This window comes from Callorhinus ursinus, unplaced genomic scaffold (genome assembly GCF_003265705.2).
Source record: "Callorhinus ursinus isolate GAN/ISIS: 27379988/994484 unplaced genomic scaffold, GSC_fseal_2.0 scaffold22, whole genome shotgun sequence".
Taxonomy (NCBI): Eukaryota; Metazoa; Chordata; class Mammalia; order Carnivora; family Otariidae; genus Callorhinus; species Callorhinus ursinus.
Window position 1 is genome coordinate 3,076,372 of NW_027397084.1, and position 24,385 is coordinate 3,100,756.

Below are 24,385 nucleotides of genomic sequence, written 5' to 3' on the forward strand. Positions count from 1 at the left end.
TATATATATATATATATACATATATAACTCACTATGTAGCAAATATATATATATATTTGCTCACTCACTATTTGCTACATAGTGAGTTCTCTGTCCCAACCTACCCATAATAGGTTTATGCTGGGGACCATCAAGCCAGGGATCATAGGAGAACAAATTGGTGCTTCACCTGATGCATTGTGGAGGGGGCTGGCTTCCCGAGGATCAGACTAGATGACACATTTTAGCAGACCCCAGAAATAAATGCCAGCCTTCAGAGAGTATCAGAGATAAGGCGAGTATCAGATACCAATGTGGTTTGTAGTCAGTGACCCAGGACCCAAAGCCTTCCACCAAAGCCCTGATATGTGAGCCTGTTGTGCACACCCTGACTTCTCACTCCCAACAGAGATGGGTAGAATAGGAAAGATTTATTTAAATATAAAACAACTGAGAAAAATCAGGAAGGGACTAAGTTTAGCTATATAGTACTTAGGAATGCTCTTGGCCCTAGTAGGACAAAAACCAAACTGTCAGAGGCTTAAATCATAAGATATTATATGCTTTTAAAAAAAGATTTTATTTATTCATTTGAGAGAGAGACAGAGAGACAGAGCACAAGCAGGGGGAGAGGCAGAGGGAGAGGGAGAAGCAGACTCCCTGCTGAGCAGGGAGCCCAATGTGGGACTCGAGATGCAGGACCCCGAGATCATGACCTGAGCTGAAGGCAGATGCTTAACCATCTGAGCCACCCAGACGCCCCAGATATTATATGCTATTTTTTTAAAAATAAAAGATTTATTATATATTTAACGAGAAGCTTTGAAATCTAGGTGGCCTATATGGACTGGTTGCCCAGTGATGTCATCAAAGAGAGGCTCATTTTGTCTTTCTGTGCTGCTATTCTTAGACTGTGTTGGATTATTGTCTTCACACTTGTCATCTTATGGTCACAAGAGAACTGTTGCAGTTCCAAGCATTGCATCTATATTTCAAAACATGAAAAAGAGGACTCTCTCTTGTTGCCTTTCCCTTTTAAAACGAAGGGAAAATTTTCTCATATGGTCCTTAGGACCTGTGTCTCACTGCCTAGAACTGGGCCAGCTGCAAGTATTTATCAACAATAAATGGGGTTATCATGATGAACTCAAATCCTCACCCTAACCTGTCACTTCCCTCCTAACTCAAGGTAAACATTATCCTGAATTTTGTGTATTATTATTTCCCTTCCGTCCTTCCTTCCATCCTTCCTTCCTTCCTTCCTTCCTTGCTTCCCTTTATGGTCTTTATACATACTGAAAAATGCAAAGGTACACTTATGAAATATTTACTGAATATATAGAATAAAGTATCACAATCACTTGCATGCTTCTTACTCCATTTAAGAAAGGGAGTATTGTCTTTATATTTGAAGTTTCTGAGAGGCCCCTTCCTGAATACATCTTTCCTCCCCCAACTCCGCTAAGAACCCCTATTCTACCTTTATTACAAAGAAAAACTTTTTATTGGGGACATTTTCAAACATGTGCCAAAATAGAGAGAAGAGCATAATATACCTAGCTTCAACAATTATCAACATGTGGCTTATCTTCGTTCATTTTTACCCCTCTCTCCCAGGGATTATTTTAAAGCAAGTTCCAGGCATCAGATAATTGCGTATGTATTTTTCAGTGTGTACCTCTAATAGATAAGGATTATTTTTATTAATATGATTGCAATACCATTTTCATATCTTAAAAAAACAATAATTCCTTAATATCACCAAGTATTCAGTCAGTGTTCAAATACTCAATTACCTCACAAATGACAAAATTTAAAAATATTTATAGTTTGAATCAGGATCCACATAAGGTCCACACTTAGCAATTAGTTAAAATGTCTCTCAAGTTTTTCTCTCTCTTTTTTTAAAGAATTTATTTATTTATTTATTAGAGAGAGAGAGAACACAAGTGGGGGGGAGGAGCAGAGGGAGAAGCAGCCTCCCCGCTGAGCGCAGAGCCCAACTGATGACCCATCCCAGGACCCCGGAATCGTGACCTGAGCTGAAGGCAGACGCCCAATGGACTGAGCCACCCAGGCATCCCTCAAGTCTCTTTTTAATAGAGGTCCTCCCCCTCTTTTTTCTTACAATTTATTTTGTATAGAAACTAGGTCATGGGCACCTGGGTGGCTCAGTTGGTTGGGCATCAGGTCAGGTCATGGTTCAGCTCAGGTCATGATCTCAGGGTCCTGGGATCTAGTCCTACATTGGGCTACCGGTTCAGTGGAGAGCCTGCTTCTCCCTCACCCTCTGCTGCTCCCCCTGTGTGTGCTCTCTCACTCACTCACTCTCTCTCTCAAATAATTAAAATATATATATTTTTAAAATTTTATTTATTTTTGAGAGAGAGAGAATGACAGAGAGAGAATGAGAGGGGTGAGGGTCAGAGGGGGAAGCAGACTCCCTGCTGAGCAGGGAGCCCAATGCAGGACTCAATTCCAGAACTCCAGGATCATTACCTGAGCCAAAGGCAGTCGCTTAACCAACTGAGCCACCCAGGCGCCCTCTCTCAAATAATTAAATAAAATCTTAAAAAAAAAAAAGAAACTAGGTTGTGTATCCTGTAGAGTTTGCCATAGTCAGGATTTTGCTGATTATACCCCTTGGTACCATTTAACAGGTTTCTCTGTCCTATGTATTTCTTGTAAACTGATAGTTGGACCTATAGACTTGATTCGTTTTAGTATGATTACTTCTTAGGTGATGTGCAATGACTTCTTTAAACCCTGAATACGATGGTCTTTTTCCATTTTTTTCTCTTCCTCAATCTCTTGTGGCACTTGATACTGTTAAGCTTGGCACGGGGCATTTCTTCTTTTGTGACATTCTCTTCTCTCTTATTATTTCTTGGATAAGATGGAGAGGCAGCATCATGACTGCCAGTCAGCTTCCATTATGAACTGAAATTCAACACCTTTATTATAGAAAAAAAACAATCAAAATATTTCTCATTAATGGTTGACTCTAACACATTAGCAATGATCAGGCCATTGGTGGAGTTCCTTAAAGGCCTAATTTGTTGTCATAGAAGGAAGAACAAAATGTTGTCTGTGGTTATAGGTTGTAGTGAAATTGACCTGAAAATATAACTTTTCTCTTCTGTAGCTCTTCCTCATTAGCTAATTTCCTTCTGAGATCCAGTCAGAGAGAAGGACCCAATTACGGTTGCTTCTTAAGCTTTATAGGGCACAGGGATTCAAAGTATACCAATGCTCAGATTTTAAGCAGACTTCTTGCGTATCCTTTGCAGATACCTTTGATTCACCGTTCACTTTAAACCAAAACATCCCCTCTGAACCTAAGCTATTCTTATTTTCTGGGGTGGGGTAATCATGACATTTTCTGGAAAATCTCCCAAACACAGCGTTTCTCAAGGACACTTTTCATCTTCTCAAGGCAAGAAAATCACAAACATAATAATAATATGTACCTCATAATAAAACATGAAATTTTTTGTTTCCTTTGGCATATTGATAGAGCCTATCTTTGGATTACCTTCAGTCCTTTTATGATCTTGTTTTTAAATATCTTTCACAGATATTGATCCTAGGAATGGAATACCAAAGTTAACTCCAGGAGATAATCCATATATGTACCCAGAACAGAGTAAAGACTTCCACAAAGCAGGATCAACTCTCCCACCAGTGAATTTCTCCATGTAAGTGTACGTGAATAGTAGGGTTAGTTTGTTAATTTTAAAGGAATTGTATCTCTCTGTACTATATATGTTATATTTCATAAGGAGTAGATTCCAACAAAACATGGTTGCTGACAATTCCTAAAAAAGTTAATCTCTAGGGATGCCTGGATGGCTCAGTTGGTTAAGCGTCTGCCTTCCACTCAGGTTATGCTCCCAGGGTCCTGGGATCGAGTCCCATGTCGGGCACCCTGCTCAGGGGAGCCTGCTTCTCCCTTTGCCTGCCGCTCCCCATGCTTATACTCTCTCTCTGACAAATAAATAAAATCTTTTGAAAAAACGTTCATCTCTAGTTCCTTAGTGTCCACACACATGCGTGTGTGTAATTGAAATTATATACAGGATCTTGACTACAAAAAGGAGGTTGTTAATTTTGTCCCAATTGTTGTTACCACAAATCTGAAGACTTTTCAGTTTCATACTGAATCAGGTTATTGGTGACTACTGTTTGGATTGATGTATACTTGGAACTAAACTTAGACCAAAGTGGTTGAGGAGAAAGGGAGGTTCATTAAGTTAAGAGAAAAATAGTTGGTATATTACATTAATATTTTAAAAAATTAATCATGTTTGGTTTAATGATGTTTAGTGAAAATTATAATAAGAATTATGACCTTTACAGTTGTGAAGCCCCTAGGTGGCCATTAAAACCAGAAAATAAGACATTTTCTTGAATATGATGATGTATTGATCTCTCTGCTGTAGAAGCCCTACCAATCATACGGTTGTCTGTTCTGTTTTTCAGAGTGCCTTATGAAAAGAAATATGATACTTTTATTCCACTTGAGCCTCTTCCACAAATTCCTACGTGAGTTCTCTTACCATGTTTTTACATTATCCGATCTTTATGAAGTTATCGGTTATTTACAGGTTTCTCCTATGGAGGAGCTCATAGACACCCAACACAGAGAGACCTTTGGTATCCCAGCAGGTGGGGCAGTGTGTATGGAGGGTTTTTGGCGAGACACTTGGAGGGCAAGTACTGTGGAGTCTGGCAGCTGGGTCGCCCACATCTTCAGCCGATAAGATGGACAGCCCGCCAGAGGCCCTGTGTTGTGCTAGGTATGCACTGTGGGGGGTTTATATGGAGCAAAAAGACAGGGTCCCTGATTTCCAAAACCCAAGAGTTGTTGGAAAAGAAAGACCCATGCTTAAATGAGTGCAACCAGGGAGGATGGTTAGAGCTTGAAGAGGCAGAGAAAAAGCCATTGGAATGCTTGAGGGAAGTATCATCCCTCTGATCTCATATTTTAAGTTCAGCTCCATTCTGAACCTCATTTATTTGCCCAAGTAGGGTTTAGACCTAGAAAATGATATGTGTCAGTATAAAAAATTCCACTTTCCAGGGATGCCCGGGTGGTTCAGTGGGTTAGATGACAGACTCTTGATTTTGGCTTGGGTGATGATCTCAGGGTCCTGGGATTGAGCCTGTGTCAGGCTCCCTGCTCAGTGGGAGTCTGCTTGTCTTCCTCTACTCCTCCCTTTGCCCCTCCCCTGCTCTTGTGTGTGTGCTTTCTCTCTCTCTCAAATAAATAAATAAATCTTAAAATAATTTCACTTTTTAAAAAAATTTATTTATTTATTTGAGAGAGGGAGAGAGCATGAGTCGGGGGGTAGGGGCAGAGGGAGAGGGAGAAGCAGACTCCCCACTAAGCAGGGAGCCTGGTGCAGGGCTCAATCTGAGGACCCCGAGATCATGACCCAAGCTGAAGGCAGACATTTAACTGACTGAGCCACCCAGGTGCCCTCCAAAATTTCACTTTCTAATACAAAACAGTCTCACATAAGTATGGCTAGAGTGGGCAAGTGACCCACTGTCTGACCCACCAGAGTCCAGCTGGGAGACCAAACCCTGGAGCTCAGTGGAAATAAAAGCCTTTTATTCCAAACTTGGGGGCTTTAATACCTGCATGATACTGCATTAATACTTGAGGCACATAATTGGGGCCTCCGTGTCTGTACTGTATATTTTTTGTAAACACTCTTCTAGAATATTTAAAATAAAAGTAATTGCCAGGGCACAAAATAAGTCTTTATACATTTAAGAAGACTGAAATCATATCAAGTATCTTTTGTGACCATGATGGTGGGAAAATAGAAATCAATTACAAGAGGAAAGCTGGAAGATTCACAAATAAAATGAAGACTAAACATGTTCTTGAGCAACCAATGGGTCAAAGAAGAAGTAAAAAGAAGAATAAAAAATACTTTCAGACAAATGAAAATGGAAACACAACATACCAAAACTTACGGTATGCAGCAAAAGCAGGTTTAAAAGAGAAGTTCATAGTAATAAATGCCTATGTTAAGAAAAAAGAAAGATATCAAATGAACAACCTAACTTTACACCTCAAGGAACTAGAAAAAGAACAAACTAAACCCAAAGCTGATAGAAGGAAAGAAATAACAAAAACCAGAGGGGAAATAAATGAAATAGAGACTAAAAACACGATAGAAAAAAAATCGATGAAACTAAGAGCTTTTAAAATTTTTTTTATTTATTTACTAATTTTAATGGTTTTATTTATTTGAGAGAGAGAGAGAGTGCTTGCATGAGCAGGGGGGAGGGTCAGAGGGAGAGGGAGAAGCAGACTCCCTGCTGAGAAGGGAGCCCGATGCTGGGCTCAATCCCAGGACCCTGGGATCCCGACCTGAGCCAAAGGCAGACACTTAACCGACTGAGCCACCCAGGTGCCCCAGCCCCTCTATTTTTTTTTTTTAAGTAATCACTATGCCTAATGTGGGGCTTGAACTCATGACCCCTAGATCAAGAGTTGCACTCTCTATTGACTGAGCCTGCTAGGTGCCCCTCTTTTTCTATTTTTGAATGGGATGTTTAATTCATTTTTTAAATTCTTTAATTTTTCTTAATATCTATACTGAAGGTTATGAAAGTGCCTCTGTCCACTGCTTTGCTTATATGTTGTAAATTTTGATGTGTAGATACATATACACATATGTATATATATATATATTTTTTTTTTTTTTTTTTTTTTTTTTAGGGGGGGGGGATGGGGGGGCAGAGGGCGAGGAAATCTTAAGCAGACTTCATGCCCAGCGCAGAGCCCAACTCAGGGCTTGACAGATTTGATTTCACAACCCTGAGATCATGACCTGAGCCAAAATTAAGAGTTGGACACTTAACTGACTGAGCTACCCAGGCACCCCAGATTATCCTTATTTTTTAAAGAATTCTGCAGTTTGTGTTGGTCTCTTCCTTTCGGCTAAAGAATTGCTTAATAGATTTAAAATTTCCGAGTGAAAGAGGTTTTTGATTTTTATTTTGTAATTCAGTTTTACTTTTATCACCTAATGACCAGAAAATATTGTTTTTATTATTTTTATTTTATGGAACTTACCAACTTTTCATTGTGACCTAATACATGCTCAATTTGGGGACTGTCTCTACATACCTTTGAAGGTGTGTCTACTTCATCAGGATGCAAAGTTAGGTACATACCCAGAAGATTTACCTTTTTGGGTTTTTTAAAAAATTTTATTTATTTATTTATTGCAAACGAGAGAAAGGGAGAGTGTGTAAGTGGGAGGGAGAGGGAGAGGGAAAGAGAATCTGAAGCAGACTCTGCACTGAGGGCAGAGCCCAATGCGGGTCTTGATCTCATGACTGGGAGATCATGACCTGACCTAAAACCAAGAGTTGGATGCTTAATCGACCCAGCCACCCAGGCACTCCAGATTTATCTTTTTGATTAAAATTGTTCATTTGGCCTAGTTTGGACTGCAAATGGGTCTGTTAATGTATTTCTATCTTTATTGTTAACTGTAGCCATTAACATTATAAAAATATCTTCCTTTTAGACAAACCAAAACCAGACTCTGTAGAGAACAAACTGGTGGTTACCAGAGGGGAGGTGGGTGGGGGGAGATGGAGTGAAACAGGTGATGGGGATTAAGGCGTGCACCTGTCATGATGAGCACTGAGTAATGTATAGAATTGTTGAATTACTATATTGTACACCTGAAACAAATATAACACTGTAAGTTAACTGCACTGGAATTAAAATTTTGAAAAATCTTCTTTTTCTCATTTAATGCTTTTTGTCCTGTATTATACATTGCCAGATATTAAGATTATAACTCTTACTTTGTTTTGTTTGCATTTGACTAATATACCTTTACCCATTCTTTTGTTTTTAGACTTTTTTTTTTTTAAAGATTTTATTTATTTTGACAGAGAGAGAGAGAGGGACAGGGAGAGAGGGAACACAAGCAGGGCGAGTGGGAGAGGGAGAAGCAGGCCTCCCGCCGAGCAGGGAGCCCGATGCGGGGCTCGATCCCAGGACCCTGGGACCATGACCCGAGCCGAAGGCAGACGCTGAACGACTGAGCCACCCAGGTGCCCCTGTTTTTAGACTTTCAAATCACTTTGTTTTAGGTCTGTCTTTTACACACAGAGTTGGATTTTGCTTTTGTGAGCCAACCTGAAAATTGTTTTCTTTTTTTGAAAATTGTTTTCTTTAATAGCTGAATGAAGGGGCACCTGGGTGGCTCAGTCAGTTAAGCAGCCGAGACTCTCGATTCCGGCTCAGGCCATGATCTCGGGGTTGTGAGATAGAGCTCCGCGCTAACTGGGGAGTCTGCTTGAAATTCTCTCTCCCTCTGCCCCTCCCCCCACTCACGTGCGCACGCATGCGTGCTCTCTCTCTAAAATAAAAAAAAATAAGTCTTTAAAAAAATAGGTGAATTAAGATCATTTGAATTAATGATTTGACAGATTTGATTTCAGTTCTATCATAATATTTTGTTACACTTATTATGTGTATTATATTATTTTTACCATGAGTCTGTTTTCTTTGATTGCTTCAACAAAAGTTGAAAAAAATGATTTCTTTTGATGTTAAGGAATCCTTGTGGTTTTGTTCTAGTGATTCTTTTTTATGCTAGTATCTTCTATATTGCCCAAATAACGTCCTGCTGGTCTTATTTGGGCTTCTGCTATTGGTTTGTCAGCTTTACATGATACCCTTGACTCCCCCCTATTACCTATGTGGTAATCTCTTTTCCTTCCTGCAGGGACTTCCCCATCCCTAGCAGATTTATCAGGGCATTCTTCCCAATCATGGTGCATTTCTCCCTAAATGTATGAAAATTGTAGCCGCCAAAGAGGAAAAGATTCTTCATCTCTTTTCTCTGACTCATCCCAGGAGTCACACAATTCCTGGCACCTCTTGGAACATACAGAGTATAGTCCAGCATCTCTGCAGACTTGGGAGGGTGCCGGGGGTCTGCATTAGCTGAGGCGACAGCAAAACTACAGAAGGCACACTCAGGTGGGATTCTGAAGAGGGCTTAATGAAAGGACTGTTTACAGATGAGTGAACAGGTCAAGGGAAATTATATGGAAGGGCGAAGCCCCCCTGATGTTCTCTCCAGTGGGCCGCTACTACCACTCCCAGGTCTGAACAGCAAGAAGAGTGATCTTGTTGCCCAGCCTGGTGGGAGATGGAGAAGGGCTGTCCAGAGGGGGTTGTGGCAGTAGAGTGCGGCTGTGGCCAGAACTGGGGTACCTCAGGAGATGAGCGGGGGTAGAAGAGCTATGTGAGAAATACCCCAACCTCTGCTTGCTTTCTGGTCTCCTGCTGGTGCCTCCAGTGTGTTAGGGGCACATGGTGGGGTCAAGGTGATGCAAGTTGCAGGGGTCAGCTCTCTGGGCAGAGAAGGGCAGAAAAGAGATCTGGGTTTGGGGTAGAGGGGAATGCTGAACAACTAACATGGTGTTTTATTTCATCACTGGTCTCCTAAGTTGGAGGCCTTCTTACTTTTGAGGATGCAGTACCATATCCCTTGAAGGTGTTTGTACATTTCGCAGCAGACAAAATCAAACTCAGCTGTTGTTTTCTTTCCACAGCTTGCCTTTCTGGGTGAAGGAGAAGGCCAACAGGCTGCAGAATGAGATAAGAGAGGTTGAGGAGCTTGACAATTGGCAACCAGCATCCTCCTTGATGCACGGTTTACTCCTTCCTGGTGGGTTAAAGAACCTTCAAAGAATAGTATAAAAACTGGAGGCAAGCACAGAAAAGCAGGCTTTTGAGAGGCTTCGCAGTGGAGAGGAGAGAAGACAAAGCCTCTCCCAGAGTGGATGGTGTCCCTTGCCCCAACATGGTTCCTTGGGCCTATGTCACGGCCACGCATCGCTGGTTGAGTGTGTTGGTTGAGCACTGTTAGTCTTGTAACAGCCTTTAACTCCGTGCCTTTATCCACAGGTTCTTTGGATTCTGCAAGACAATCCTGAACAGAAACAGGCCCACAGAGCATGTACTGACTGTAGTCTGGAGAGCCTCTTTCAATTGATTGCTTCTGTCAGTGTGACTGCTCTAAATCAAATGTTCGACTTTGATGACTAATCACTGTGCTTTGCTCTTTTTAACTTTATATTTTTGAAAAACTTTCAAACTTTACAGAAAAGTCGTGAGACTCATACAATGAACAAATACCTACGTATCCTTCACCCAGAATCTACAATTGTTAACATTTGTCAAACTTTGTGCGTTCTTTCTCTCTCTTTCATTACTCTTATTATTTTGTGGAATTATTTGAGAATGAGTGGCCGACATCATAACCCGTTACTCCTACATACTATATACTTCAATATGTATCTCCTGAGATCAAGGATCTTCTCCAACAGTTGCAATACAAATACTGAATTGAGGGAACTTAACATTGATGCAATTCTGCTGGTAGATAGCCCACCTTCAGTTTTATTCAGTTAAATTTAGTTTTCGAAGGATGCTCTCAAATCAATGGCAAAATGCAGACACGGAGCTTTCATTAATTTGGTAAAATTGTTCTCATTTTATTAATACTATTTGAGATTTTCTCTACTATTCACTTGGTACATGTTGGAAAAATGTGAAGGCTAGATCTGCACAGGTAATTCATACCACTGTCCTGCAACTCCATTCCCCATTTCTGCAGGATTTGTCCACCCAGCCACGCAGGACTAAAGCTCAATGAGGCCCCAGTCTTGAGTCTTAAGGCCTTTCATCAATCAGGCAAGAAGCAAATATTTGGAGAAAAAATGGGAATAAGAACCAACCATATACAGTCAGGCTGTGACCCTCTGCAGTCAAGCCAGTGACTCAGCATCTTCGTAGCCAATCTGCTCTACTAAGGAGACCTCGCTGGTTGGCTGATGAGGGCTGCAGGTCTGGTCTCCCCAAACCTCAAAGTGGAAAGAGAGAACTGGGGCCCAGACTGACACTCATAATGCCCAAGACACAGATATGGTTTCTTTCCCTGTCAAAGCATTGTTTCTAGACATAGCCAAAGTAAATGAAGCAGGTTTAGAACACAGTACATTCCTGGTCTCTTCATATGGGCCTTTGGACCAACTAGCAGAGAACATGATGGTCTATACCACCAGCAACTGTGTCTGACCGCTCCTTGGGTTGACATCAACATGCCTCTGTGCTGATTCTCTTGTCCTGGGACACGAAGCTCACCCCTAACAAAATCCAGAAAAGACAATAAAACCAAACAATTTAGGAAAGGAAAGAAAAAAGAGGTTGCCAACAGATTTTCTCAAATACATCCACTCCTGAAAAAAGTAATTTTATGTGCTTCTATGAGTTAAAATATAAAAAAGTCAGTTGCAACCATCCGTGTGGATGCATAATGGAGAACACAATATAAATGCAAAAAGTGATTCTGCAGGAATTTCCAGATGGAATTATCTAAGTGGAACAGGAAAGCGCTCTCAGAGGGGACTCTGGTGTTTTGGAGGGAAGAAGTCCTACACAGTAAAGATATTAAGAAAAACAACCAAAGTACAGTTTCAGAAGATGTATAGCAGCCTCTAGATTTCAAAGAGGTCTACATAATTCCTACACGCGGCTCTAAACCAAAGTAGATAGGATTACAAAAGAAAACTATTGAATAATTGACCTCCTGGGGTTGTAGCGCTACATTCCATCTCCTGGAAATCCGGGCAATTTTCACTGGATTTGGGGCGCTCTGTGGGCACATCTCAGTGGCCAGGTCTTAGACCCCTTGGCGTTACCAACAGCCGGCAGGTGAGGAGTCCCACTGCTAACTTTGGGCAGGACATAAATGAATGTGCACGCATCTTTTGGGGAGACTAAGGCATAGAACGAATGGCCAAGTGGGAAAACTATGTGGGTGTCCTAGCTGTTCCAGTCCCCCTTTCTAGGCTCAAAAATGTTGGACCTTTTAAGGTGTGAAGTTCCCCTTCCTCTCACTTTAGGTCCTTGGTAAATAGCATGTGTGTGCAGGTGTGCATGTGGGTGTGTGCGTGTGTTCATTTCCTTAAATAACTGCAGCTCGAAGGCTTAATAGAAACAACCTGTACGTGACATTTCCAAGTAAAGGCACTGGAGTAACAACTTATTGTTGTACACAAGGTATTCTAATTTCAGATCCTGGGAAAAATGAAAACTGGCTCCTGTGGCCTGGCGGGAATATTCTGTTTAGTGCTAGTGGCTCTGAAGTCCAAATAAGCTAAATGAAGACCATTCCCAGGCTGTTTCTATACTCTCTGCACTCTCAGTTGTCAAAATGTTAAGATTTTAGAATGTTAAACTTTTACAATTCCACACACGATTTATGAATATTCTGTATAATTCCTTTCATTGTCTACATTTCCAGTATGAGGTATCCAGTTTGATTAGACTGTTTCCTTTTGCTCTTAGGCATTTGGCCCTCAAAAGCCGGGTGGATAAAAGCCTTATTTATAGGATTTGACTTGCCAGAGTATGTTAGAGCTGGAGCTCCTCTAGATTATGCCAGTGACTGAGAGGCTGGAAAATCAGGACAGAGTGATGCTTGACCTGAAACTGAGCAATGGGCTTGATGTGGGATGGTGCACCTCTTAGGGGGTCTACTGGCCAGGTTCCCAGTGGGCTCTGGGAAAGGACATGGGAGCCCATTTGGTGTCCTTCCAATGCTGGGGAACTCTATGAAAGATTATGGTGTGAGCTTACTGTGGGAATGAGGGGCCCTTACTGACCTGAGGAGCCAACACTGAGGCTCCCAAACCCGGATTTTGTAAGAAATACATATGTGAGAAGTAAACATTTGTTAAAGCGCATGGAGTGACCCAGCCTCATATCAAACGAGAAGCCAAATATCCCAAAGACTTGTCTTATGAGGAAATGTGTTGGTCTTCACCAAATAGGGGAACGAGGTGGGGGCAGTTTTCAGTGGTGATGGTGTGCACATGGCTCTGGTCATCTGGTTAGAAATGTGTTCTTTTCTTTGGGTACAGTGTGGGTTGGAGTAAAAATTGGGGTCCTTTTAGAAAGGGAGGACAGAATGGACACATGAGGCATAATTACACTGAAAATTATGTTTTTTATTTGAAATTCAAATTTAACTGGGAGTTCTGCATTTTTATTTGCTAAATCTAGCAACTTACAGAAGTGGCACAAAGGAGATGGATTTGAGGTCTAACTAGGAGGTAAAAGGGCAAGACTCCAAGATAATTTGGATACAGTTGGAGGGGCGGAGTCGTGGGAAAAGAACAAGTGGCCACAAGGTGGATGGTGGTGCTCTTGCCAGGGTGACATGTGGTGTCCAGCCCATGTGGCATCTTTTTTTTTTTAAGATTTTATTTATTTATTTGACAGAGAGAGACACAGCGAGAGAGGGAACACAAGCAGGGGGAGTGGGAGAGGGAGAAGCAGGCTTCCCGCAGAGCAGGGAGCCCGATGCGGGGCTCGATCCCAGGACCCCGGGATCATGACCCGAGCCGAAGGCAGACGCTTAACGACTGAGCCACCCAGGCGCCCCAAGCCCATGTGGTATCTTTATACACTCAGAGGAAGATGCCATCTTGGTGGACACAGTCCTGTGGATGCACTGCTTGGTAAGCAGCGTGCAAGCTAGATTTCGGCCTCCTTTTGTCCCTTGTGCAGTGAACTACTTATACTACCATACGTGGCAGCCTGGTACTATTTGCTGAAATAAGGAATGCTGGAGAAGGATAGGCTTTATGGAGGAGCTCAGTTTTGGAAAGTTGAATTTGAGGAAGCTCTGACACACATAAGTGGAACTGTTTGGGATGTAACTGGGTATATGGGTCTGGGGTCTGGTACATGAACATAGAGAAGTCTTCTTGTGAGAAATATAAATCCCAAGTCTGTGCCATGTGGATACAGGGTCTAGATATAAATTACCTGATCACAATATTGATCCCAAACTGAGAAATAAGCTCAAAAAGACTGTTGAGCCTCTGTGGCCTGAGAAAAAACAAAATCTCTTTGGGAACACTTTGCCACCTCAGGACACAGGGGACTTCCTAGAAATAATGAATATGAGCACCCGAGGGGGGGGGGGAAGAATTACAAACTACAACTGGATCCACCACAAAGAAGTGTCAGTAAGTGAAATCCAAGCCAATTTAGCATCATGGTATGAATTACTAGCATTTAGGGTGCATGGAATACCATTTCTACCCAGACATTAGCCTCTTCCTACATTAGCTGAGGAGTCTCTAAAGGGAAGGGAGAGGCTTAGGGGTAGCAATCTGGTAGACAGGGCAGGGCTAGAGGTTTTATCTTGAAGTTATATTAGCAAAGTAGCACAGTGTTTCTACTAAAATTCCATCTGTTTATTTGGGGAGATGATGAAGATTTTGAGGGTGGTTATCCCCAGCCCTTAATGGCTTGGTGTTGTCACAGGCTTCTGACCCTAACTTTAGCCCTTTCCTGCACAGTATGATGGTAAAAACAAGAAGGAAACTAGAATTTTGATTGTTTTCTTGGCTAAGCAAAGTTGGTCTAGTCAGAGCTGGCTCCTCAGGAAGGAATGAGAGGTGGGAAAATGGGGGACAATGCAACCTACAAACCCTCCTGCTAACATCTACTCCTTTGTAACTGGATGGACCTCCAGCTTCTTTTCCCTGGGCCAGATTTTCCCCAGTTGTGTTTCCTAAATATCAATAGATATTATAAGAAGAAAGGTTTCCAGGGTCAAACGAGTTTGGAAATGCTATATTAAAAAGGGAGGGTAGAGGGCGCCTGGGTGGCTCAGTTGGTTAAGCGACTGCCTTCGGCTCAGGTCATGATCCTGGAGTCCCGGAATCGAGTCCCACATCGGGCTCCCTGCTCGGCAGGGAGTCTGCTTCTCCCTCTGACCCTCTTCCCTCTCGTGCTTTCTATCTCTCATTCTCTCTCTCTCTCTGAAATAAATAAATAAATTAAAAAAAAAGGGAGGGTAGGGACGTCTGGGTGGCTCAGTTAGTTAGGTGCCTACCTTCGGCTCAAGGCATGATCCCAGTGGGTGGCCTTGCTTGGCGAGGAGCCTACTTCCCCTTCTGCCTGCCACCCCCCTTGCTTGTGCTCTCGCTCTCTGTCTCTCCCTCTCTAACAAATAAATAAAATCTTAAGGAAAAAAAAAAGGGAGTGTATTCATTTCCTAGGGCTGCTGTAACAAAGTACCACAAAGTGGGTGGCTTACAAGAAGATAAATTTATTCTCTCACAGTTCAGGAGGCTGGAAGTCCGAAATCAAGGTGTCAGCAAGGTTGGTTCATCCTTGGATGCTCAAAGGGAGAAGATATTCCATGCCTTTCTCTTAGTTCTGGTGTTGCTGGCCATCCTTGGCTTTCCTTGACTTGTAGATGCATCATTCATTCCAAGCTCTGCCTTCTTTTTCATATGGGGTTCTCCCTGTGTGTCTTGTCTCTTCTTTTATAAAGACACCAGTCATTGGATTAAGGTCCACCCTACTCCAATATGACCTCATCTTTACTTGATTACATCTACAGAGACGATTTCCAAATAAGGTCATGTTTACAGGTATCAGGGATTAGAACTTGGAACATATTTGTTTGGGGTGCACAATTTAACCCACGACAGGGAGAAACAAATTTCTTCATCTTACAACTTCTCTACTGGTTTTGATTTTGGCAACTGTGTAAAAGGGAGTGAATAGAGCATGCTGCCTTTTTCAAATTCAAAGAATTATAAAACACTTCTTTATTTTAATGGAGTGTCCCCGTGCAGCCAGTGCTCTGAGGAACATATGTGGGTGAGTGAGGAAGAAGTGGAGTCTCTTTCTCATTAAGCTTCTGTCTAGAAATGACCACTCACTTTCTTAAAGATCACAGTGACTGACTGTATAGTCTTGTTGCTTGATGATGGCTGCTTCTTATGGCTACCATGCCAGAGATCCTTGGCAGCCCCTGGGGTGGCATGGCCTCTGTGGGGGTCCTGAGTCCTGGCTGATGAGGTTGGGGTGATATGGTGGGGGTGCTGGCCAATCCATGCCATACTGGAGGACAGCCTCTTGTGTTCATGGCTCTACGGTCTGGTTTTAGACATCCTGGAACTGGCATGATGTTGCATTTTCTGAATCCTCAAGTGAGACATGCAGTCTGCATGTTCAAGGGTGCCTTGGAGGACATTTGACAGGGCTGCTTTGTTCCAGTGGGCAGGTTGTACAAGGCATGATCCTAGGGGGCACAATTTACGTCGTAGACATGGTAGATCTCTTTCCTGTATTTTATCTCTTATTTCCAAAACATCAGCATTTTGTGATAATTTTCCAGCAGGTATTAATAAAGTGCCTTGAAGAAGCACCTTTTTCTAATTGGTACAAAGGTTTACATATAGGGTAAATGTGGTCCTGAGTGAGAAGGAGAAACCATCATCATGGACACTTGTAATGTTAGATCTGAAATGGTTCTTGAGAGAGGACTGGTCCAAATCTGATTTGTTAGGAATCTTGCTTATAAATAATAAAAACCCAACTCCAACTGGCTAAAGCCAGAAAGGGAACTAATCATAACTCAAGAACAGGAATGCACCTAAGACCGAGGAACGTACTGGATCCAGGGACTCCGGCATAGTCAAGACCTACCTCTGTTGTTTTATACTCTCCTCTCTGCTTCTCTGGAACTTGCTTTCTTCCCTTCTTAGTCTACATCATACAGAAATGTGGTGACAGACAACTCCTGGGTGTCACGTGTTAGAGATTCATTGGCCAACAGAGAGACTGGTCTTTTCTGGGTTCCAGTATTAAAATTCCTGGGGAGGAGACTTAATTGGTTCAGCTTTGATCAGATCAATCAAATGGCCAGTGGTGTGTGTGTGTGTGTGTGTGTGAGAGAGAGAGAGAGAGAGAGAGAGAGAAAGAGAGAAAGAGAAGGAGAGAGTGAGAAAGAGTGAGACACTGTAGCCACAGTAACTGAGTGGATGATGGGAGCTGGGCTGGGCAGGAGGTAATGGTCACACATCCTACAGAGAAGCATTGCAAACAGAGGTCCAGAGACAGAAAATGGCTTGTCACTAGTCACACAGACAGTTGATAGCAGAGATAAGAGTGGACTGAGATCTTACATGGAGTCTGTGTGTCCTTCATAAGCCAACATTTCTTTCTCTCAACAAAGTAGTGATTTTATTGGTACAACTTCCTATTTCAAGGCAAAGAAATTTAACAAAAATGTAATCAGAAAATTCCGTAGCTTTTCCAGAAGAGGCAAATGAAGAAATGAAGAAATAGAAAGAGAAAGGCATTATATAAATATTCAGATGTTCCCAGTCCACTAAATATTTTCATACCTTCCAGGACTGGCACCAAGGGGATGTTTTAAAAGGGCAAAGGACACTGAGTGAGTCCCTGGGAGGCAGAATGGCAGTCTGACAATCTCTACCTCATTGGGTTTTAGGTATATCTCAATTAATTTGCCACCCAAATTTATGAGGTAGTTTTTTTTTTTAAGATTTTATTTACTTATTCATGAGAGACAGAGAGAGAGAGAGAGAGAGGCAGAGGGAGAGGCAGGCTTCCAAGGAGCGGAGAGCCCGATGCGGGACTTGATCCCAAGACTCTGGGATCATGACCTGAGCCAAAGGCAGACACCCAACCACCTGAGCCACCCAGGCGCCCTATGAGGTAGTTTTTAACTCCACTTTTCAGATGAGGATACTGAGACTCCGCAAGGTTATTACCCAAGCTGATGAGGGAGCCAAGATTTCAATCCAACCCGAGTTTGTCTAATACCAGTGCCTATCAATGGTAACTCTTTATCATCAATCCATATAGACTTAAGAGCGATGTATGACAAACTCTGACAAGATATTTTTGCAGGTTTCTGGGACAATCACCGATCATCCGGGGTTGTCCTTCTTGTAACAATAGCTGCCATTTTGGGGCGTAGTTATTATGTATCAGATACTGGGCTAAGTTCATGATCCCATTTAATCCTTAGGACAACCCTATGAGGTTGCTATACTATTACCTCTATTTTACAGATTAGAAAAATAGTCTTAAATAAAATATTTCCTTTTCCTGAGTATTCTGCGAACAAATTCCTATTAGTTAAATGCTTAATAAAGTGCTAAGTTAATAAATTAACAAAGCTCTTCTTAGAGCCCCTGGGCCAATTTCGCATGCGTGACGTTCCCTCTCTTCGCCACTAGGTGACGTCACGATCAATCCCACCTCAACCTTCCCTGCTAAGAGGCACCGGCGATATCTCGCGAGAGCCGTGGTTTCCTCCAACCTGTTTTGGGCATGCGCGCGGCGTAGAGCCCTTTAAGCCAGAGGGGTTTGATGGTTTTCTATCAGTCTTCCTAGAGTAGAGCTTTCACAACAGGGCACTTATTCCTTTCAGCAACCGGGTTCTCGCGAGACTTGCTTCTCTGCTCTCCCCCCCTCCCCAGCCTTGCGCCTGCGCAGATCTCTTCAAACCAGAAGGTCGCGCTTGGAGGAAGTGGCGGCTTTAGGTCCCGTGGCCGCAGCGCCGTTACTACTTAAGTGAAGCTCCTCTCGGCTGCTTGCCGAGACACCCCACAGCCAAGATGCCTCGAATTATGATCAAGGGGGGCGTATGGAGGAATACCGAGGTAAGTCCCCTTTTCCCGCCGTCCGCTGCCCTCCGCCCCCTTTGGCAGCTTTTGCGCACGCGCGCGGAGGTCGGGGAGGCGAGGAGGATGCCTTGCTTGGTCTGCATGGGCGGGGGGGGGCACCGCGGGGCGGACCCTCGGGGTCTTAATCTGGTGTCCGGCCCTGCGTTATCTGAGCACCCCAAGGACGGGGACTGTGATTTAACCGCTTGACGACGTGCGAGGCACTTGTTAGGCCCTTAATGAATATTTGTTGAATTGAGGACGTGCCCCCGCCCTTTAGGAACTCGCAGTGTAGAGGGGGCGGGGCAGGATATCAGTGATAGTTGGTAATCTGGAACGCTCCCGTCCCTCAGCCTGGGTACGGTGTTGCCTCTCTGATAACTCAAATATAGAGAAGTGCTGTGGCCACAACTTTGTTTCTTCGTTGACTTCCTTGCAGAGGGGAAGCAGCTTGAGTGCCAAGTTGAGAGCTCATTTATGCCCGCAACCCTCTTGTTACCTGTTATCAAGGCATAACTTTTCTGTCATCACGAGAGATCCAAGGCCTGTCTCTTCCTGTCACTCCGTCTCAGCCAGGATAGAAACCAGATAGGACAAACTGCTTACAGTAGTGTCTTTGCTTCCAGAAATACAATGGATGATGCCAATGACTAGCAGAAAGGCAGTGGTGAAGGAGTAAGATGCAAATAAGATTTTTGTGCAGTTTGTATTCAGAGTGCACTGAATTTGTCATTTTCCTGAGCACATTATATCTTTTTAGGCAGTCTTTTTACTTCTTGTGCCTTCTTGGAATGTCCTACTGCTTGACATCTTTCTGACCATCCTTCAAAACTGTTAAAAACTCTTGGAATTTTTGCCCAGTCACTCTGTAAAAATAAGTTACAACCCCAGTGGTCCCATGGCACCTCTTTCATCCATTTGGGATAGCATGCTTTACCCTTTTGCAAGGATCACATTCTTCTGTGTGATGCTGATAAGTTTTTTAACCTCTCAGCCTCAGTTTTCTAATGGGAATCATCATCATCATCATCATCATTTTCATCATCTTCTTCTTCTTCTTCTTCTTTTGAGGATTAAATGAGTCAACATTTAGAACAGTCTGGCACACAGGAGTCTTTCAGTGAGTGCTAGTTGATAACTGCTTTTTCCCAGCAGGCAGCACCGCAAGAGGACCAGATCTTGGAATCCCTAGAACCTAGGACAGTAACCAATATGAAATAGGTTGTTTGGCAAATGTTTGCGGAATGAATCTAGTAGGGTGGATAACTGCTATATGTACTTAGTTGAAGATGTATTTAAGGCTAGCAGTATTGTGACAAAGTTACACATAAAATTCGTGACAGCCTTGTCTCACAGCTTGCACAGAGGAACCAGGGTGTTTAAATTGGGGAAGAGATGACTTCTGGGGGAGAGACAGATGTACAAAATCAAGTAACAGCCGGAATCCTGTGTAGTGGCCAAAGCCCTGCCGTCTTTTTAAATCTCTGATGATGGGGGGGGGGCTGTGGGGGTGTGGAATGGGGTGGAATGGCTCATGTATGAGGCATGTATCTCAAGTTCAATGTGGAAAAAGGCCTAACAGTAAAAAGCCCCAAATGCCTTCCTCTATTGCTCTGTTATCTTTGGGGTCTGTGGCTTACCTTTCTGGACTCCCCTGGAATTGGTAAATTCCATATCAGAATGGGTTCCTTGGTGAAACAGTAACTAGAGCCTGGAGGAAGAACTGACTGGTGTGGCAGGGAAGAAATACTTAATTCCTAGTTTAGACTTGAAATGTGGATTTTTAGGTCAAAGCAGGGGTTATGGGACTGGAGAGAAAATGATATTTGTAAACTGGAGTGGAGAATGGATTCACCGGAGTCTTGACTTGCTTCTTGAGGGCTGGATGAGGCCTATTTCACTCTCTTTTTCTAAGTATGCAAGACCTGGTACAAGGTAGGTGTTCAGGAAATGTTTTTTGAATGAATAAATAGATGATTGAGCTGTATCCTTTTGAGGAGGATGACAGCCAGACATTGGAGAGTACTTTTTGTTAATCACCGCCAAGTAGGGTTTCTCAGATTGGCCAGTAGTCCCAGTTTATTGGGGTGGGGGAGGGTTTGTGTATAAGGAGATGTTGGATGTCCTTCTGAGGGATTTCTTCATAATTTTTTGCGTTTTGCCAATTCTGATTTGTTGTTTATTATTATAGTAAACGAAGTTCTTGTACTTTTTCCCCCCTTACCTGGGGGTGTGTGTGTGTGTGTGTGTGTGTGTGTGTATGTATGTATGTATGTGTTTATGACTTTCTCTTTCTCCCTAGCAATCCTGTCAGAGTTAATTTAAATTTTGTCTTTTGTCACTTAGAATTTTGTGATGAATATATTGTTTTTCTTTGACAATTTTTTTAGGATGAAATTCTGAAAGCAGCGGTAATGAAATATGGAAAAAACCAGTGGTCTAGGATTGCCTCACTGCTGCATAGAAAATCAGCAAAGCAGTGCAAAGCCAGATGGTATGTACCACTTAATGAGTGGAAAGCAGAAAGCGACCTTAATTATGATGAGGAAAATGTCAGTTCTTTGAACCTTGCCAAAGAAAGCAGGCAGTGTGATGGAACAGAAAGTATGGAGTGGGAGATGAGAATTTAGATTTAAGCCTTAGCTGTCACTTTTTTCCTTTGTGATCTTAGGCAAACCATTTTTCTATCCCCTCTTTCCTGTCCCTGTTTTCTCCCAGTTGGGATAATAATACTTGGCCTTAACTGATGGAGATACGAGATTCAAACAAGTTAATGTACTTGAGTGTTTTGTGAAGCATAAAATAAATTTACTTTCTGTACAATACTAAAATTTGCTTTAGTACTGTAAATGGATTGCGTTCCAAAAGTTTATAAGTTGATTTAGAACTTACTTTCCTGAAGAAATTAATGATAAATAATGGTTAATTCTCTAGGCTGGCTCACAACTGGCTGAGTTTCCTTATTAATACAGTTGAAATACTGTTTTTTTAAGATTTTATTTATTTCAGAGAGAGGGTGAGAGAGAGCGAGAGCGCGTGCGTGCAAGCATGAGCAGGGGGAGGGGCAGAGGGAGAAGCTGACTTCCCGATGAGCAGGGAGCCCAGTGCGGGGCTTGATCCCAGAGCCCTGGGATCATGACCTGAGCTGAAGGCAGATGCTCAACCGACCGAGCCACCCAGGTGCCCTAATACAGTTGAAATATTGTATATTTGCTATTAAGCTCTTGGCATGAGTGATCTGGCCCCAGCCTTGACCCATGTGGTACTAGGATCGTATTTTGGATTGTACAGGAGTGACTTAATTTCCTAGGCACCTGGGTGGGAGAAAGGATCAGAGTGTAGAGGTTGGATCCCAAAAAGGAAGATGGTCCTCAGCCTGAAGAAGTTTTGATTTCTGCTTCTCTCAGTGGAGTTAAGCTCCTGCTCCAATATTTAGTAAGGCTTGTATCGTACTTGCCAGCTATGTAGACTGGATGGAAAAGGTGGGTTGGGTGGTATGATAGGAAAGATAGAGGATGGCATAGTAGTTTTATTTAAATTTAAATCCAAATAAAGCGTATGATGTTGGAAAGCCATTTAATGAGTGTAAGTCAGGTACTCGAAGTAAACCAAGGTGTTGGGAAATGAATCAAAGTATGAGACAGTGTTTTGAAAACTAGAAACACTAAAAATGTGAGGTGTTATTGTCTTACTTCAGATAATTTCAAAGCCTCTAATAAAGTGTAAAATGAATGGAAACAGTGAGAAAGAAGCCATATGATCATGTTTCAGTTAGGTTACCTTTTTCAAGCATTACTAGTCTTGCATAATTAACATACAGTAGAATTTGGTGACTTAGAGAATATTGAGTGGGGTAAAGTTAGTCAAATAATGAACATTTTGTTGTGAACAAAGAACAGCTTTAATAATTGAAGGCTGAGAGTTAGCTTGTGTTTTTCAGACAGTAGAGGTTAGTATATCTAATGTGTAAGTAGGATATTCACGCTAGGTGTCCAATCAATGTATAAAATGGTATCTTTTTAATAGGTACGAGTGGCTGGATCCAAGCATTAAGAAAACAGAATGGTCCAGAGAAGAAGAAGAAAAACTCTTACACTTGGCCAAGTTGATGCCAACTCAGTGGAGAACTATTGCACCAATCATCGGAAGAACAGCTGCCCAGTGCTTGGAACACTATGAGTTTCTTTTGTAAGTCAGTTTCCAAAAGCAGTATTAAAATATATGTATATCTCCTGAATGAGACTGAATAAACTTTTAGCATGTTCTGTCTTTGCAGATCGGAGTAAAGACAAAGGAGCTAAAGCTATTGAATTATATATAAGTCTCATGTGATTGATTAAGATTATATACTTGTTATATATATATATTTTTAAGATTTTATTTATTTGACAGAGACACAGTGAGAGGGAACACAAGCAGGGGGAGTGGGAGAGGGAGAAGCAGGCTTCCTGCTGAGCGGGACCCCGATGTGGGGCTTGATCCCGGGACCCTGGGATCATGCCGGAGCTGAAGGCAGATACTTTAACCGACTGAGCCACCCAGGCGCCCCTTGTTACATATTTTTTAAAAGAATAATTTGAACGTGTTAGGCTAATCATATATATTTATTCTAGAAAATCGGGGAAAAAGTAGTAAGAAAGCAAAAAATCACCCATAATCACGTTGCTGAGAGTTAACCAGGACCTCTTGGTTCTTCATTAAAAGTTTTTTAATTTGTATAGCTTTTGTGCATTTGTGATTAAGGAGCTGCTTAGATTGTATTTCATAGTGAATGGAAACACTCACTGAAATTAGAATTTTAATACCGTTTCTTTCAGGTGAAGCAATAGTAGAATCACTTTATTTTGTGAATGCCCATCTGTTGGGTTTTTGAAAGAAAAGAGTACCAGCGCTAGGAAACCTGGTTTTCTAAGACTGAATAGTTTGATAGTGTGACTAACTTCTCTGGGCCTTTTTCTAGGGATAAAGCTGCACAGAGAGACAATGAAGAGGAAACAACAGATGATCCACGAAAACTTAAACCTGGAGAAATAGATCCAAATCCAGAAACAAAGCCAGCAAGGCCTGATCCAATTGATATGGATGAGGGTGAGTATATGCACCTGAGGAATTTATTTCTTTGGTAACCATAGATTCCTCCAGTCTCTTTTTAACTCTTTGAGTTTCTTTCTAAGCTCCTCTGACTTTTTAGAACCCCAGTTCTGTTTGCAGTTATTATTCTCTTTCTAAATGTGTCCAGTCTTCTGTGACAAAGTAATTGCTCTTTCTGGACACTGTGTCTTTTAACTTTCGATTTTTCAATTCATGTAATAAATGAAGCAGCGTAATACTACTAGACAGATTTCCTAAAGGCTAGTGGTAAGCACTTGAGGATTCTGTTTTCTCATTCCCATTCCATGGAGAGAGGCAGCAACAAGAAGACTGGATTTGGGGTTCCAGTCCTGTTAACTACTTTGACTTCAGGCAGGTAATTTCATCTTTGTGGAAAGGCAGCACTGCAGTGCTATGAGGCCGACTTATGATCCCTTTTTCAGACATTGAATCAAGAATCAGAGGAACTGGATTTTAGACTCAGCATCTGCCACTTACTAGCTCTTTGACCTTAGGCAAGTCATATAATCTTTCTGAGATTTGAGTCTCTTTCCTGCCAGATAGAGAGTAATAGTTATCTTACCCCACAGGGTTGTTGTGAAGCATTCAGTGAATATTTGTTGAGATTTAAAAATTTTAAAGTTTAGGGCGCCTGGGTGGCTCAGATGGTTGAGTGTCTGCCTTCGGCTCAGGTCATGATCCCAGGGTCCTGGGATCGAGTCCCGTGTCGGGCTCCCTGCTCCTTGGG

At 42.3% G+C, this 24,385-nt stretch overlaps 2 protein-coding genes across 2 annotated transcripts in view; both read left to right on the forward strand.

Annotated features, from left to right (window-relative positions):
* Positions 1-12,067, forward strand: part of SPATS1 (spermatogenesis associated serine rich 1) — a 45,089-nt gene extending 33,022 nt beyond the window's left edge. The window contains exons 7-10 of the mRNA XM_073904930.1: positions 3,557-3,677; positions 4,462-4,524; positions 9,586-9,701; positions 9,941-12,067. Coding sequence (XP_073761031.1) covers positions 3,557-3,677; positions 4,462-4,524; positions 9,586-9,701; positions 9,941-9,969 — 329 coding nt within the window. The 3' untranslated portion in view covers positions 9,970-12,067. The remainder of the gene's footprint in view (positions 1-3,556; positions 3,678-4,461; positions 4,525-9,585; positions 9,702-9,940) is intronic.
* Positions 12,068-18,236: 6,169 nt separating this feature from the next.
* CDC5L (cell division cycle 5 like) overlaps positions 18,237-24,385 on the forward strand; it is a 45,617-nt gene continuing 39,468 nt past the window's right edge. Inside the window, exons 1-4 of the mRNA XM_025890482.2 lie at positions 18,237-18,543; positions 20,937-21,040; positions 22,573-22,734; positions 23,507-23,634. Coding sequence (XP_025746267.1) covers positions 18,499-18,543; positions 20,937-21,040; positions 22,573-22,734; positions 23,507-23,634 — 439 coding nt within the window. The 5' untranslated portion in view covers positions 18,237-18,498. The remainder of the gene's footprint in view (positions 18,544-20,936; positions 21,041-22,572; positions 22,735-23,506; positions 23,635-24,385) is intronic.